Here is a 16,896-nt window from a genome sequence, read left to right on the forward strand (position 1 = left end):
CGCACCGCTACTGTATCACTGTGGCCTACTTGTTTGTGGGGCCCTGGATTCTAGTCCCCAGTGGTCAGACAGCTGTGCTGTCCAAACCCATGGTGTTTGACGAGGGACTGCGGGAGGTGTATGTATGCAAAGGAGATGTCGTCTGCATTCAGGTTGAAGTGCTAGAGGCCTGGAGGTCAGCCAGGGGGAAGCTGTAGTGTGGACTCACAGCATCTGGAGAGAGCTGTTGCCACACATCATGGAAATCCACTATACACACAGAGGCACATACTATAAAAGATAAAAAATAAAATCTCCATCTGACCGCAGACACTTCTCAGTACATCTCAGCAAGTACATTTCTATAAGTGGACTACTGTATTTTCCAGTGTGTGTGTGTGTGTGTGTGTGTGTGTGTGTGTGTGTGTGTGAGTGACAGAGAGAGAGTCTCACTGTGTGCATAGTGTATTATGTATCTAATATCAATTCTTTCTCTGAGAGTGTGGATGCAATTACAGAGAGTAATGAAGCTTAGCTATGAGGCAGAAAGAATATCTAAAGCCAAACAAACACACTTCTCTCACACACACACACACACAAACAGACACACACACACACACACGAGAGCACACAGCACCATTGAGGCAGTAAATGAAGTTCAGGGAAAGGGGATGAAATTGTAAAAAAAACATGATTAAGGGATTCAAGAGAAGTAAGACGGAAAAGTGTATCTGGATCTTGAAAGCCAAGGGCTGTGTCTCAAAACGCACACTTCCATCAGTACACTGCTAGTTTGCACTGAGCGCTTCACTTACTTACGTTGTGCCCACCTTTAGATGGTTAGTATTGTCCCAATATCTGCACTATATACTTAAAGGTGCTCTAAGTGATGCCACATTTTTTAGGCTAAAACATTTTATGTCACTTACTGCAAGCATCACCTAACCAACTGCTAACTTTCTGTGTCCTGAATACACTGTACACTGACAGCCCAGGCTCCAAAAATGGCAACAAAAACAACCTGGGCAAACCTAGCCCATAAAAACATAACACATTGTTATCTGCACAGCAACAACATCCCCTTTGAACTGCATATTGCTGTAATACCAAGGTAATCAGCCAGAGTAAATGATTGGCTGGTCGGCAGTGTGAATGATGCTCTTGGCTGGTTGGTGTGTGTGCGTGTATCTGTGTATGTGTGTGTGTGTGTGTGTGTGTGTTTGTGTGTGTGTGTGCGCGCACGAGTGATGAGACAGAGTGAAGAGAAAGACAGACCATCTCTGACACTGTAGCAGCTTGACGTGTTACGCACTGGCCTGCTGTCATGGCTGAAGGACCTGCGTGTTATATGAGGTCATCTTCCCCCCTCCACTCCCCATGAGACCGGCCTCAAGCCTTAGCTTAGATGAAACGCAGAGGAGAAGAGGAGAGAAACAGCCATGTCCCGCCACACTCCTGCTGCCAAACTACAACCCCCATTCATCAATAGTCTGCTAATGGCCAGCAAGCAGGACCAGAAAGGGAAACAGAAAGAGAGAGAGAGAGAGAGAGAGAGAGAGAGAGAGAGAGAGAGACAGAGAGAGAGGGAAGGGGGAGAGAGAGAGAGAGAGAGAACGAGAGAGACAGAGAGAGAGAGAGAGAGAGAGAGAGAGAGAGAGAGAGAGAGAGAGAGAGAGAGAGAGAGAGACAGAGAGAGAGAACGAGAGAGACAGAGAGAGAGAGAGAGAGAGAGAGAGAGAGACAGAGAGAGAGAGAGAAAGACAGAGAGAGAGAGAGAGAGAGAGAGAGAGAGAGACAGAGAGAGAGAGAGAGACAGAGAGAGAGAGAAGAATTTAACATGCGTTTACTCTGTGGTCAGTTCAGTTGGCCTGACTGAGATCCTCCACCCAAAAAGTCTACAGGGATTTAATCGACACTCAACCGTGACAAAAGCGCTCCATGACAAAGACAGCAAAAAAAAGAGGAGGAAACCTCTGAAAACATGAGTGCAGGGCCCTGCGATCTGACGCAGGACTATTTTCTTGTTAGCTTCCTTCCATTCTCCCAAAGCATGCAGAGATTACATACATTTGGGCCAGTGCAGTGGGTGGGGTGGCGAAGACCACCAGACACGCCACGTCCCCTGTGACAGCCCAATAGGAAGTGACTGGAATATTTCTTTTTCTCTCTCTCTCTTTCTCCCTCTCTTTCTGCAAAAACCACAGAGAGAAGGAATTTCAAAAAAGAGAGGCAGACTGAGGAAAAAAAGAAAGAAAGAAAGAAAGAAAGAAAGAAAGAAAGAAGAATGAAATAAAGACAGAAAAAATGTGAGCAAGAGAAAGAAAGACAGAAAAAAAGATGGGAAACAACCAAGCTGAATGAAAAAAGAGGCAGCAGAGAAGAGAGAAACTCAGAGCCAATGGGGGCAGAGGGAGGGCAGGGGCCGCCGCACAAACCCTCTTTGACTGGTCTCTGATGGACACCTGCGTACGCCGTCCACCCTTAAAAGTGTGCAGAAAAGGGTGCCTGTTCCGACACACTCCCAGCATGCTTTGCGGACCCGGGGAGTAGAAAGGGGCCTCCTGTCTCGGTGGGAACAGGAAACGGACCCTTTGGTGAAAGCACTTCAGCGCACAAACAACCAATCCCAAAGCTAGAGAGATTCATCAACATCAGGCGTATTATATCAGAGAACATGACTGTGCATGGGGAAGCTGGATGCATAGCAGTTCAGGTTTTAGCTAGCCATGCTGTGCAACATCATTCATATTTGCCCTAAAAGAAAACTTTGTGTTATGGTTAACCTAACCTAACTCAGGAGCAACTGAACCTGTTAGAAAACAGACAATTAAACCTTGACTCATAATTTAACATTAATGCATCATTAGATCATTGGCTGACTTTTAAGACTGGGCAAAATATCACCAAAAAGTGTCTGGACTGACATTGATAAGTCATGGAAACCATGGAAAATTCTAAGAGTGGGAAAGAAGTACACCTGTTTATCAGTCTGTGTTCTCCACAATAGTGGCACTCTCAGTGATGCAGCATCCCTTAGGGTGGACTACATGAACATGTGGGTGTGTTTGGGTAGACAGATGCATTTGGAAATCAACCACTAAGAAGCTTGATGTCAGGGATTGGGGTTTCAAGAAGTATGTCAAATATGGAAACAGATGTGTTGTGGCTGTGATGAGCAGAGAGAGAGAGGAAGGGAGGGAAGAATGGAGGAAGCACTGAGGCTAGCAGCCTGATTAGCAAGCCTTTCTCCAGGTAGGTTATGGGCAAGCTGTAATACACAGGAACTGGCAGGTGCTTTCTCTGCTCTCCGTGGCAAATCCTGTGTCATGACAAGACAAAGACCTGGCTACGACTGTGGTGCTGTAGCATGGAGTCAGGTAAGCTGCTTTGGGTCGAGGGGTGTTGTAAAAACGTGCTCCATAGCTGTCGCTCTCACACACAAACCCAGTTAATTCACTGCATTAACAAAGCAGAACTGTTAGTAGCACATGCTGGTGTGTGTGTGTGTGTGTGTGTGTGCGGGGGTCTGGCTCCAGGCTTGACAAAGACACACACACACGCTTAATTGGATTTTGTGCCTCCATTCAGCTCACTAAACACGGTTCACTCCACCATGTTAGTGCTTCAAATGAACTCACACACACATGCGCGCGCGCACACACACACACATACACACACACCTTACATGGTTTATGGGGACAGCAGTGTGTTCCAAAGCCAAAACCTTGGAAGTCAGTGGTAGTGGTCCCACCCAACACAGAGGTGAAGAGTTTGATCTCTCCAGCACCACATAGAATCATAGGGCAGCAGCACAGATAGTTCATCTCTCGGACTTGGTCTTTGTCCCATTCTCACTTCATCTTGTTGCTCTTTCTAACACACACACACACACACACAGACACACGCACGCACACAGACACACACACACAACTGGGGCAAAGACTACATTCTGTTCTCTCGGGGAGCGGCACTCACATTCAGTGGGATGTGTATAATATCTTTCTGGGTCATCGGACTTTCTTCGTTCTTTCGTTGTTACCTGTGCACCCACCCCCTCTCCACCCCTTTCAGTCTCATTACCATTAGCCATTGAGAGGGACTCACTCATTACTACCCCCTGCCCCCCCAACCCCCACCCAAGCCCCTCCCACACACACACACACACAAACACACACTCAGCATTAACTGCTACTCAGGTGGTGAGGCAAATTGGACATTAAGACTGTTTTTGTTCCTGCCTGAAACCTACGCTAATGGATTTGCATGTAGCTTAGCACAACAAACAGACCATGCTGGCAAGAGCTCCAGTATGGATGAGGGGTACTGCAATGAAGTCTCGTTGTTAGAGAAAAAAATTGCCTATCAAGAGTCTTTATAGTTCACCTCACTTAGCATGAGCAATCCTACCCATTACATCTGTTCGATGAGATGTATTTATTTTGTGAATGGTATAGGCTGAACAATATGGAGAAAATATCTACCGGTAATTGCAATTTTTCTGACAGATGTTAAGATTGCGATTTGGTTTGCCATATATCTTTTCTGAAAAGTCAAGCTTCAGTTCCATATTCACTGTATAATACATTTACAAATGAGCCTGAAATAGTAGCCTAGTTTAAAATTGGCCAAGAACTTCTGCTTGCCTTTTTTGCTGTACATTTATCATACTGTTGCCTGTGCTGGTTTTTCAAATGGTGTCACACGTTTGCTGTGTTGCCTCAGGAAGAAGCAACTGCTTGACAACAGGTGATTTGACAGACAGACAGACAGACAGATACTTTATTCATCCCGAGGGAAATTTTAGGCATCCAGTAGCTTATACAACCATAACACAACAAACACATTCATATATATCTTACATAAAAACCACTTTGTTTGTTTGTGTGTACACTACACTTGTCTGTGTAGGCTACATCAATTTATGTTGCACCATAAAAGCTGGCAGCATGGTAAATATTGAACATCAAAATATACTGTAAAACCACATTTAAAATATCAAGGAGTTACATAACCGTGTCAGGTAAGAATTAGTTTTAATGCACTGTGCTTCTGTAACCCTATCTCTGTTTCAAGCTGTCTATTCGGTTGACTTGGGGCAGCCGTGGCCTACTGGTTAGCACTTCGGACCTGTAACCGGAGGGTTGCCGGTTCGAACCCTGACCAGTAGGCACGGCTGAAGTGCCCTTGAGCAAGGCACCTAACCCCTCACTGCTCCCTGAGCGCCGCTGTTGATGCAGGCAGCTCACTGCGCCGGGTGTGTGCTTGTACACTGTGTGCTGTGTGTGTTTCACTAATTCACGGATTGGGATAAATGCAGAGACCAAATTTCCCTCACAGGATCAAAAGAGTATTTATACCTATACTTTTCCATTATTAAATTAATTCAAAATGCATTAAAAAAGGTTTGAGAGATATCATATTCTGTGCTGAAGTGCACCACTTCAACCCTTGCATCTCCTGAGCACTTATCTGTGTTAAGTAATTATTCATACCTCTCGACAGATTCTAGGACATTCTCTACCTTCTCCCTCCTGAATCAATACACTAATGCCAGGAAATTATCCCAATGGGTCACACATTTTTTTTCCCCCTTGAAGCAGTTTTGTTGCTAGAGACTTTTGCATCGAAACAAATCTGGTAGCAATGTAGCCACACAGCCCAGTGAGAACTATCTGAAGCAATGCTGACTGGCTTTTTCCACCTATCAAGACGTCTCCGCTCTGATACACGCTCCAGATGTTGAACCATTGGAAGCATTTCCACCAAAAAACACAAATCTGGTTTGGAACCAGAAAGGTTGGTTTAGACCTGGCACCTAAAAAAATGTCTTTTAGTTTATTTCCTGTGAACTGGAGTGGGCCTATATCATTCTAAAGTTCAGTTATGCACGACACACAGTCTGTTGATGACGCATCCTTGATTCCGTTCAAAACTGGTGGAAATGCAGGACGGCTCACTAGCACCAACGTTCAAAGAATTCTGAATGGAACAAATGGTCGAAAAATGTAAGGGCACTAATTTAATGACAGACAAAAGGTCAGTCAATGACCAAAGTGTCTTGTGTAACTAAAGCTATTGTATGGCATTGGGAAGCATGAGGTACTTACCCAATGCCTGTGCATATAAAATACTTCTCATGCTATTAAATTAGCAAATAAATGTAACTTAGTTACGCAGTAGTTAAGTAAGACGTATGCCTGCAATTGGACTGTCATTTAAATAAGGGCCCTAACTAAGCATGTGAAGTGAGATGTATTCAGATTCTATTAATTTATCTCCTCTCTCTAAACTGATTAAACTAGCACTATAGGCTATGATTCCTGATCGGTTGCTTTGTGCTTAGCAACACCCCCCACCCCCCACCCCACACACACACACACACACACACACACACCATGCAATGGTACCTTTCACACTAAAGCACTGGAGGAGCACTGACATGAAGCACTGACATGAAGCTGTGTCCAGTCCTGCCTAGTCAGCATACGATTACACAGCACAGGCCCTTTCTGGGACACCACAGACTCATCATCAACAAAACACACCCCACACATCGGATGACACCTGTCTAGACGTTATGATAACCACCTCTGTCACCAGAAGACAGCACAGCACAGACAGCAACATCCGTGCAGACGCAGTTGAGCAAAACAAAATAGGGACTCGCGAGCAGTGTTAGAACCAGAGGTGTAGTGGAGGCTAAACGCAAGTAAACACAGTTTATCCACCTCTGAAATTTCAGAAATAGTTTATCCACTTCTTATTAGAGTTTATCCACCTCTCAACCATGCAGTTGCAACTTTTAACATTAAAAAAAAATTCACACTGTATTATCCACAATATGTACACTCACCAACACTCTAAGAGCCATTTAATACCATTGGACAATAACCTTCACCACCATAAAACAAGTTGTGAATGCCTTTTTTAAAAATCCGATACTGCATGACGCAGTCCACCTTACCATGATCACCAAATTCATAGTTTACCCACCTCTTATTTTACCACTATACACCCCTGGTTAGAACTGTTTAGTGTCCACACATACAGAGCTCTCTCTCTCTCTCTCTCTCTCTCTCTCACTCACACACAAACACTCTCTCTCTCACACACACACACACACACACAGAGCTCTCTCGCTCTCTCTCACTCACTCACTCACACACAAACACTCTCTCTCTCACACACATACACACACACACAGCTAATGTGTTGGTAGCAGAAAGACAAATATTTGCAGGGCCCCTCCATTGACAAGGTGACACGAAACAAAATAAACTGAGGGCTGCTTTACCATGAACTGACAGACATCACATCCACTCTGTGGACAGTGTTACTGCTTGATATCCACTGGATGATGACTCAAAGACAAACTGCCCTCAATGTATCTGGTCATAACACGGAGTTGATCACACAGGTGCAGTGTCTTTTAAGTGACAGCATATCTTCATTCACTTGATAAAACAATAGACATATCCGCCCTATCATTGTTTTACCAACCCTTTGATAACAGACTAGTGGTGTGCAGGTCAGCAAGTAACGACTTACCTCTAACAGCCTTTAGAACGCTGTATGCCCCAGATTCGAGCATGCAGTTCTATAGAAATGGGTGAATAGCCAGTCAACTCCGCTGCATCAAATACAGCGTGACACTTATTTGCAATGGTTTCTGTCACCCAAGATTCGAGAGTAGCATAGACTGTAAAAAAAAGGTAATTAGCTTACTCATACGTGTGACACAATTAGGCGCACGCTTAATTAGAGTGAGGCCATGCAGGATAATGCAAAGAAAGTAATCTGGACACTTCCGCTGCAATGTCAACTAAAGCAAGTGCACGCCCGACCGCAGGTGCGTCCCCGAATATGAAAGATATCGGGTCGGGTGAGACCACAAAGGAATGGAAGCCAAGCTCTAATTGTTTGTACAAAACACATCACACAGTAGATAGCCTCCTTACACCGCTAGTACAGGCTACAAGTAGGACTGAACGTGTAGGGTATGCTTGGACAACTCATTGTAAACAGCTTCCGTGCGCAAATGACGTCTGGACAATTTGCGTCTAATGGTGACTTCTCACGCTTGTTGACAGTGAAGAAGCCTAGAAAAAAATGTTGAAAGGCCCTCAAGAAGAATACACGTCTATCTACAATTTCAAAGCGCATTACATGGGCACAATGCATTTCGGAACACCCTCGCTCTTGGCGGAGGTCTAGCATTTCAACACATTGTGGAAGAGACCAGCTGAGAGAAGGTGAAACAGTATATTTAGTTGCACCTAAACTTCCCGACCCGTCTAACGGGTTTTGGGTTTTAACCCATCATTCTACAAAAATAACCACTTTTGTCCTGTTATTGTTGGTGCACAATGTTTCGACCTTTTGGATCCAAAGTGCCCTTTACGAACATCGTTATAATTTCTTCCCGACGGACAAGTTTTCCCCCTAGTAGTCATCAGTAATAATGCTTTGACATCAAGTGATAAATGTTAATTAGAAGCACTGCACTCGGACCAATCATTAGCCTAGTCTAGAACTGGCATATTATGTCAGTTTTCACTAGGCTAGTTTTCTGCCGTGTGTTCTTACCGTGCATGGAGACAATAGACAGAATTCCCGAGGTCACCGGTTTAATCAACCAGACCGTGGCGATAATATCCTTCAGCGCTAAAGAATCTGCACCTTTGTTACACCGTGATGCGCTTCCCAGCCCGGTCTAGTGTACTACCTGGAGCAGATTGCGGTTAATGCGGCGCCCCGGCTATCCACAAGTGACACTGTTGACGTCATTACACCAGCGAGAGAGGCGGTGATATGAGATCGTGCATAAAATGAGCGGCTGGAACAGGCTATTCACCGTTACTGATGTGAATGCTCGGCTCCCTGGGTGTCGTAGCTTACACATGTCGGTTGCTGCTGATCTCTTAATAATTAGAAAGGAGGGAGCTATATGTGTTTGGTTAGCCTACGTCTTTACAATGCGTAAATGTCACTTTTTCATTACAACATATGGCACTCAAACGCACTTCAGCCTAATATATCTCGGCATTTCGTCCTCTCAGCACTATGTGATCACCGAAGGTGGACAGGTCTCTCCAAATTCGCACTTTTATTAAATAATGCTGGTCCACATGGTAATAACAGTCACTGGCAAAGTCACCTATGTATAGCCAATGCCTACTCCATTCGTGAAGGGTTGATATAACATTGGACATTGTGTTCAATATCTTATTAAGTTATTACTGTAGCCTAGCTATTACTGTTTTGTCAAAGACGTGAGCGCTTCTTTCGCACCAGGACAAAGGCGTAATCGTGTTTATAGATTGTCTGCTGCCACCTACTGTCTCTGAGACGCAATTGTCTAAATGTCCTGCTTCACGACTCGGTCTCTGCAGTCTTCTTATTTAAATGCTACATTTACCTGCAAAAGTCATCTTAAAGGCCTACATGGTTCAATTGAACAGCCTTTTTGTCAAGAGCCAACATATATAAACAATGCTTACATAACATTAAAAAGCCCAACAACAACCACTCATACCCAACCAGACAAACGCACTAAACGCACTATGACCCACACCTTAAGTGAAAACCCTGACCAAACCACACAATTCTCTCATTCAATTTCAAAGCTCCATATGAGGCTGCTTAAAAAACTCGCAGTATATTTACAAATCACAGGACAGGTTTTTTTTTTTTTTTTTTTTTAATGTTAAGCATTGGCAGCTGTTACTACAATGACCAGACATTATTCCATTTTAAATGAGTGTATTTGGATGGAGACATCTTTTAAATATAAAGCAGTTTTGGTTTCTTCACCACACAGGCAGAGAAAATGGCGCACACAACAATCACTGCTGTAATCAATTCAGTAATCAATAATCACTGCTCATACACTAATCCATAATCAATAATCACTGCTCCACACAGCTGATGGGTCCGTCCCCTGCTGTCTTCTTCAAACTTGGTCAAAGCCCCTGTCGCTGGAACCCTGTGACACTTTCAGTTCAGTCTGTCCATCAGTCCACCCTTCCTCCCTCCCTTTGGGGGGGGGGGGGGGGCATCACTTGCTGAGCTCAGCCTGCACCTCCTTGTAGATGGCCTCCTCCAGCTGGGCAGTGTCGTGGTGCCTCATCATGTCGAACTCCAGCCAGGGCTGCGCCCACTTCTGAGCATGCTCCATCTGCTCAGGGGTCAGGCAGAGGTCAAAGCGAATGCCCTGGATGTTGAACTTTGGCCTCTCCCAGCGCTTGGACCATGGCTTTGGCTTCATCCGAACTTTGACCTTGCAGTTCAGGAATAAACACATACACACGCACACAGTTTTCACTTAGCTGTTCAAAAACAAAAACAGTTTGCATACAACTAGCAGGTGGAAATTATCAGTACTTCTAACTGACTCATATCAGTGGCAAAATCTACCAGCTGTTGAATACCACATTCATTTCCAATAAATGGGAGTTTATCTTCTAGCCTGGCTGAACCCAGACAAACCTGTTACAGGGTTCCCATTCTTCCATCCCACATGTTACAAACACAATTGCCTGATATTCCATGACTTTACCCAAAAAAATGATCCCTCCCTCCTGTGCAATTGAAACTCTCCTAAACGTGCATCTCGTCTGTGATCGGTTGGAACAGTTTGTTATGTGTTTATGGTCTAGGCTGGACCAAGTTTTTGTTGCCGTTTTTGGAACCTGTGCTTTCCACAGAGACCGTGTTTTTTTTACAGTGTATTCAGGGCACAGGCAGCTAGCGGATGGTGAGGTGATCTTTGCTGTATGTGACAAAATGTTTAGCCGTGTAACATCGCTTAGAGCACCTTTAAGCGATATGGACTCTGTATATTTGTATTTTCTTTGTCTTTAGTTTACAAGCAAAATGGGGCAATACCAAAAAATATTTAGTAATAGTTTATTGCTGATTGCGCCTCTTGGAAATTGGAAGTGTGAAATGAAGGGTCCCCAGACCCATTCTCAATCTCAATTGAAATTTGAGAAGCAGTCTGGTGTTTATGCAACCTTTCATCGGCATTGACAACATTTTTTTTTTACAAATTTAAGTGGACATTATATAAATGATCTATGTGTGTGTGTCTGTGTATAACTCACAGTATTGATGGGAACATCTGCAGTGGGATTATGGGGTGCAGGCTTCATGTCAAAGTCGAAAGTGCTATACTCTGGGAGAGCATCGCGTAGGTACATTAGGTTCTCATCCAGCCTCTTCTCTAGCTTGAGCACTTCAATGGCTTGGATGCGCGGACTGTACATCTCATAGCAGATCTCTACACCTGAAAGAGCAGAGGGCAACACAATCAGAAATCTACATGTAAACATCCAACACACACCTTAAGGAATCATTTTAGGAGTACAGGGCAGTACCTTGTCCATCGATGATGTTCCTAAGGATGAATGTGGCTCCTAGCCCGCTGCCTTTTCTCTGCGTGCATATACCCACAAAGCGATTCGTGTTCCCGTTGGCATATGGGTCCTTCATGGACACTGCCATAATGCTTCCTGTGGCAAGATTGCAACATGTCATCTGCTACAACAGTCCACAGTGGCACAACAGAAAATGAACAACACTCACAGTTGTGTAAATAAACAAATAAACAAACAAACAAACAAACAAATAAATAAATAAATAAATAAAACGCAAAGCGGTCTGGTCAAGAGGCAGTACTCAGTCGTTATGTCAAGGCGTTAACGTAAAACGAGCTCTTACCAACATAAAATTCAGGGATATTGAGTACTTTACGCCTCTGGACCATATCCTTCCTCTCAACAACGAACTTCAAGCCGCTGGTTCGAGAACGTGGAGCGATGAACTCAGGGCTAAGAAACCTGGAACAGAAGTCGGGGAGGTCGAGAAGCTTGATATTACGTCAAGTAGTATCTTTACTTAACTTTAGAGGACATAGATGTTGGAGCGCTGAAGCTGTGAGTTAGCTAATTGACTGACCGTCAGGTAACAGCTATTAGCTACCGTGAGTATTACCGTCGTAATGAAGCTTCGGATTGTGTTTTGTCAACAATAACTGGTTTAGGTGGTGGGGTGAATTTAGGTGGTCGACCATCTCCTCCCGCAGCAAGGTGGGGCAGCGACGTTGAGATAAAACCTTGAAAAAGAAAGGCAGTATAACTCACCCAGTAACTTCACATTAACCTGTGTAGCTAACGTTTGGGAAGACAAGCACAGTTACAGCTAGACCTAACACGTCACCACGTTTGTAAGGGCACAGTAACGTTAAATCGCCATTCGTTCACCAGTAGTGGGAAATTATAACCAACTTACGTTCATTTTGATGCTGAATTTGTCTTAAGGTCCTTACTAAACAGAGGACCTCTGCAGCCCTCCGTGTGCAAGCAGCCATGTTTCAATCGCGCATAACCTTCTCTGGTCGTCACATGTGACAACCACATCGAATTACGGAAGCTGCACGGATCCAGATCGCGAATTAAAACCAGACCATGCTGTTTACAAGTTTGTCCACAAGATGTCACAAGAGGCTCCTTTTTATGTTCACAGGCTCCGACGGAGACAAATCCAGGACGACTACAATTTTTAATGTGAAATGTAAAATGTATTATAATGTGTGTGTATGTATATATATGGGCTATAGATATACTATAGGTTACTTTGCCTAGCCTACTATTTCATCCTGCTAACTGTCACTATTTAGATGTGTCCGGGATGCTTTGGGAGAGGATGTTGATTACAACGACGACGACGATGATGATGATGATGAAAACAAACAAACAAACAAACAACAACAACAACAAAACATAAACCACAGAAAGTAGAGAGAAACTCTGATATGCAGATGTCCCACAAGGGTCCCTGTGATATAAATGATGAAAAGGACAACATCATAATGATGAAATGTGATATGAGTTTTACACTTAGGCTACAAGGCACTGAAATTATATTCCTACTTTAAACTCAACCATATTCTAAAATATTAACAACATGAAACCTCAGATTGATGTGGCTCCTAGGATTATCATTCAGTGTTAGTGATAAGAGATTTGTGTGTGTGTGTGCGTGCGTGTGTGTGTGTGTGTGTGTGTGTGTGTGTGTGTGTGTGTGTGTGTGTGTGTGTGTGTGTGTGTGTGTGTGTGTGTGTGTGCGTGCGTGCAGAGGTGAACGAAGTAGGCTACACAATTCCTTTACTTAGTGAAAGTAGGCTATACACCTTGTCAAAAATTACTCCAATACAAGTGAAAGTTGCTATGTCAGATTTTTACTTAAGTTGAAGTACAAAAGTATTTGCATTTAGAAATACTTAAATATTCAGAAGTACAATAATTTGTCCTTTTAATGTATTGTAATGTAGTGTAATGTTTATTTGGCCATTAATAGGGTATACATCCTTTGGTTGGTCATAGGACTTGAACAGACCTTAGTTCCTTGCATCCAACAAAAACATTTTACCTATTTTCATAACTTTGCAACTGTTCAAATGGATCCAATAATATAGTTTAAATAATTGTTCATTCTCTGTTCACAAATCTAAACAGTAGTGGGGCAGCCGTGGCCTACTGGTTAGCGCTTCGGACTTGTTACCGGAGGGTTGCCTGTTCGAACCCCGACCAGTAGGCATGGCTGAAATGTCCTTGAGCAAGGCACCTAACCCCTCACTGCTCCCCGAGCGCCGCTGTTGTTGCAGGCAGCTCACTGCGCCGGGATTAGTGTGTGCTTCACCTCACTGTGTGTTCACTGTGTGCTGAGTGTGTTTCACTAATTCACAGATTGGGATAAATGCACAGACCAAATTTCCCTCACGGGATCAAAAGAGTATATACGTAAAACATTTTCACTGCCGAATACAAAACCAGATAACTTAATTATGAGTAGATTATTTGTCTTTAATAATGTAGGCTAAAGACGTAGCTATGTCAGGTGTCAGGTGATTGTCTTGTTTAATTCCAATTTCACAATGATCATGGAGGATAGCCTGGTTAACACCAGACCACTTCTCAAATCTCAATTGCTTTCAGGTTTGTCTGGGTTCTCCCAGGCTACATGGATGTTCTGATGAAGAATCTGTTGTCACCATCATTACCACAGCCAATTCAGCCAAGTTCAAATTGAACTATTGAAAAAATGAACTTCAAGATGGTCTATCGCATTATTGCATTTAAAGAATCAAATGTGGTTAAAAGTAACGAGTATGTCATTCTCATATTTCAAATGTAGTGGAGTGAAAAGTACAGTATTTATCTGTCAAAAGTAGTGAGTAAAAGTCAAAAGAATAAAAAAATATTAATACTCAAGTGAAGAACAGATACTCAAAAAATACTGTCCACCCCTGTGTGTGTGGGGGGGCAGAAAATGATGGAGGAGGAGACTTTCATAGCTGTGGCACACAAGACACAGAATACTGCCCCTAATGCGCGTGCAACTGGTACTCTGGTCTAGCGTTGAACATCCTCTGTTTGTAAGGTTGTGGTGCCGCGCTAGTGGATTTCCGGGCTTTGGGACCGTGGGGAAACCGTTCCTACAGGTAGAGCGCGCAGCAGCTATTCTACCTCAGTGCGCCTCGCAGACTTCACGGAGTTGTTGTTCATCACACACTCACCGCGAGCAGCGATGCGGTGACTAATAACTACAAGCCACGAGCCATGGGACCTAGCACACACGGAGTTCTCTTGCGAGTGCGCCGCCAACTATAAGCGGTCGGGTTTCGCCGTCCAACCCGCAGAAAGAGAGGAAACCCCGACTTCCATCCCGTTTCAAGGATGTTCTTCCCAGATGTGTCTTTTTCAGCCATAAATTACGCACTAGTGTTGGGATTAACGTGCTTGACCGTCTTCGCCAACTTCACCAAAAGCTCCGCGGAGTTCTCAGGTCAGTCGCGTGCTTGTCCTCTCTCATCCAGATGTAAGACAGTTGTCACATGTTAAACTTTTCAGAGTAACACCTTGCTGTTACTTTACTTTTGATGTGGTCTGGTTGTCGACGTTTAAATGGCCCTTGTTTGCGTTCAATATGCTTTACCTCGGTTCTCAATGGGAGTAGAGGTAATCTAGTTTTAACGGGGACTTTATTTTTAAGACAGTTCCCATGCCGTGTTGCAACCTGCAGCCCATTTGTTTCAAGTTCGCCTTCTTTTAATGCGTAAACAAAGGCGTCAAATGTTTCAAGTTCCGTGCCTCGGGCCATCACTGCAGAAGTTACTGGCTTAGATATGGAGTACTCTCATGTGCCTTTGACAAGGGAAGAATGCGTAGTATGCAAGATCCTATATATATATAGCACTATAGCCTACTCAGTTGACTGTGATGAACCTGCTGCTCTAATCGCCAACACGATATTGTAATATAATTGTAATAATATATTTATACAACGTATTGTTAATGTTCACTTTGTCCTTAAGCTCTACGCATCGGTACCTCGCAATTCCAGACAGAATGTGTGCCTACATCTGCCTACACGTATGACTATTCATCAGTCTAACTTAACGACATTATCGCCTGCTTTCTTTGTATTCCGTAGTTTTCAGCTATATGCCTAGTCTTGCAGCATGTGGAGCGTGGCCTCTGTCTCCTGGGTCTAGCCCCGCCGGAATGGGTAATAAAATCCAACGCAGAGCTGGCCGCAGTGAATGGGCCCATAATGAGTCCTCTAATAGCCGTGAATGGGAGATAACTACTGCACAGGGGGGCATTAAGAAGGAGTTAAATTAAACAGATGTGAGTTTAACAGGGACCTCTTAATGGGGCTGGAGACGCGAGGTGTTAAATGAAAGAGTTTTCTCCCCCCCTAACAGTCAGGTTTCACACTTTATGGTCAACCTTTATCCAATGTGCTCTTGGATCTCCGTATTTTTTCATGGAGTTTTGTATCAAACGCTTTAGCTTGCTGAGCAATTATCCCCCATTCTACACGCAATCGTTCATCCCTTTAATAACTTTATTTCCGTCTCTAAGCGAACATATCGTTCAGGTTTAAGCATATCCCTGCTTAGCCATGATTACCCGTTTTGGGCGTCTCAGCCAAGAGTTAATTGATGCAAATCACTAAATTCTGTACTTGGGAGCAAAATAAACACTTTTGTTTCAAGCGTAAGACGTCGTGATTGGACTTTCGTCTGCGCATGCAACAAGCAGGCCTATTCATGCAGCCGAATAAGGGGGAAGTCCTCTCCTCTAGCATAACACAACAAGTGTGTCCCCCTTTTTGTGACCGAGCAGAAAGAGGTTCTCGAACCCTATACCGTTATCAAGCACCCTGTAGACCTTTTCAATTGAAACGCAGAAGTCCACAGAAACACACACACACACACGCACACACACACACACACACACACACACACACAGTTGTGTGGGCATTCTTTACCAGCTGGACTTTCCCTGGAGACACAGAACATAGTAGTGCTGGCCAGGGCCTTTTGTGTGATTGACAGCTGTTGCAGGACTGTGTCTTTCCAACAATAGGGGACCTATAAGCATCTGTTGCATCAGGATGTAAGCAGGATGCACCACGGTTTTGGTCTCCTTGTGTGCCATGCCATCTCAGAACCTTCACAATACTATCCCTAAACCTTTACAATTTCATTGGTCTTGTACATTGTTCATATTTCATTACAATGAAATAATGTTTTGTTGCCATTATTTTGGAATCGTTGTGGAATCTAGAATCAGGAGTCGTAGGTAGACATTTGGTTGACAAGATGGAGGGTTTGGTTTCCGCATCACGTCCTTATCACTCTCCCCTGGCCTTTCCGATTTAAAGCAACACCATCTCAGTCCCATGATGACTATCGACTGGAATGGCATCAGGGCCCTATTCTTAGACATCCACTGCTGGGTCACTATAACAGGGGTCACTGTAATGGGCCTCCCCCACACCCTCATCGTAAACCTGTAGTCAAACCCTAATTTAGAGCTCCACTATGATGAGTGGCTATGGAAGGGT

At 43.9% G+C, this 16,896-nt stretch overlaps 3 protein-coding genes across 6 annotated transcripts in view; 1 reads left to right on the forward strand and 2 right to left on the reverse strand.

Annotated features, from left to right (window-relative positions):
- itsn2a (intersectin 2a) overlaps nucleotides 1-8,770 on the reverse strand; it is a 90,972-nt gene extending 82,202 nt beyond the window's left edge. For all 4 annotated transcript variants that reach the window (XM_048249840.1, XM_048249837.1, XM_048249838.1 and 1 more), the window contains exon 1: nucleotides 8,566-8,770. The gene's annotated coding sequence lies outside the window, so the exon portion shown is untranslated. The remainder of the gene's footprint in view (nucleotides 1-8,565) is intronic.
- A 1,181-nt stretch (nucleotides 8,771-9,951) lies between these two features.
- mrpl19 (mitochondrial ribosomal protein L19) lies at nucleotides 9,952-12,389 on the reverse strand. Its single transcript, XM_048250639.1, has 6 exons — nucleotides 12,271-12,389; nucleotides 11,974-12,094; nucleotides 11,701-11,819; nucleotides 11,358-11,492; nucleotides 11,085-11,266; nucleotides 9,952-10,258 (listed from the first exon to the last, which is right to left on the reverse strand). The coding sequence occupies exons 1-6, from the start codon at nucleotides 12,347-12,349 to the stop codon at nucleotides 10,037-10,039; spliced, it is 858 nt and encodes a 285-aa protein (XP_048106596.1). The 5' UTR covers nucleotides 12,350-12,389; the 3' UTR covers nucleotides 9,952-10,036.
- A 2,207-nt stretch (nucleotides 12,390-14,596) lies between these two features.
- The window catches only part of LOC125298787 (protein eva-1 homolog C), an 82,140-nt gene continuing 79,840 nt past the window's right edge, over nucleotides 14,597-16,896 (forward strand). Inside the window, exon 1 of the mRNA XM_048249653.1 lies at nucleotides 14,597-14,826. Within this exon, the coding sequence (XP_048105610.1) occupies nucleotides 14,718-14,826 (109 nt within the window). The 5' untranslated portion in view covers nucleotides 14,597-14,717. The remainder of the gene's footprint in view (nucleotides 14,827-16,896) is intronic.

The sequence above is a fragment of the Alosa alosa genome, chromosome 8 (assembly GCF_017589495.1).
Source record: "Alosa alosa isolate M-15738 ecotype Scorff River chromosome 8, AALO_Geno_1.1, whole genome shotgun sequence".
Lineage (NCBI taxonomy): Eukaryota > Metazoa > Chordata > Actinopteri > Clupeiformes > Clupeidae > Alosa > Alosa alosa.

Coding starts and splice junctions, on each gene's coding strand:
- mrpl19 (XM_048250639.1), bottom strand. CDS start 12,349: ATGGCTGCTTGCACACGGAGGGCTGCAGAGGTCCTCTGTTTAGTAAGG. Junction 11,267..11,357: donor GAACATCATCGATGGACAAG/GTACTGCCCTGT, acceptor CTGCTCTTTCAG/GTGTAGAGATCTGCTATGAG. Junction 10,259..11,084: donor CAGATGTTCCCATCAATACT/GTGAGTTATACA, acceptor CTGAACTGCAAG/GTCAAAGTTCGGATGAAGCC.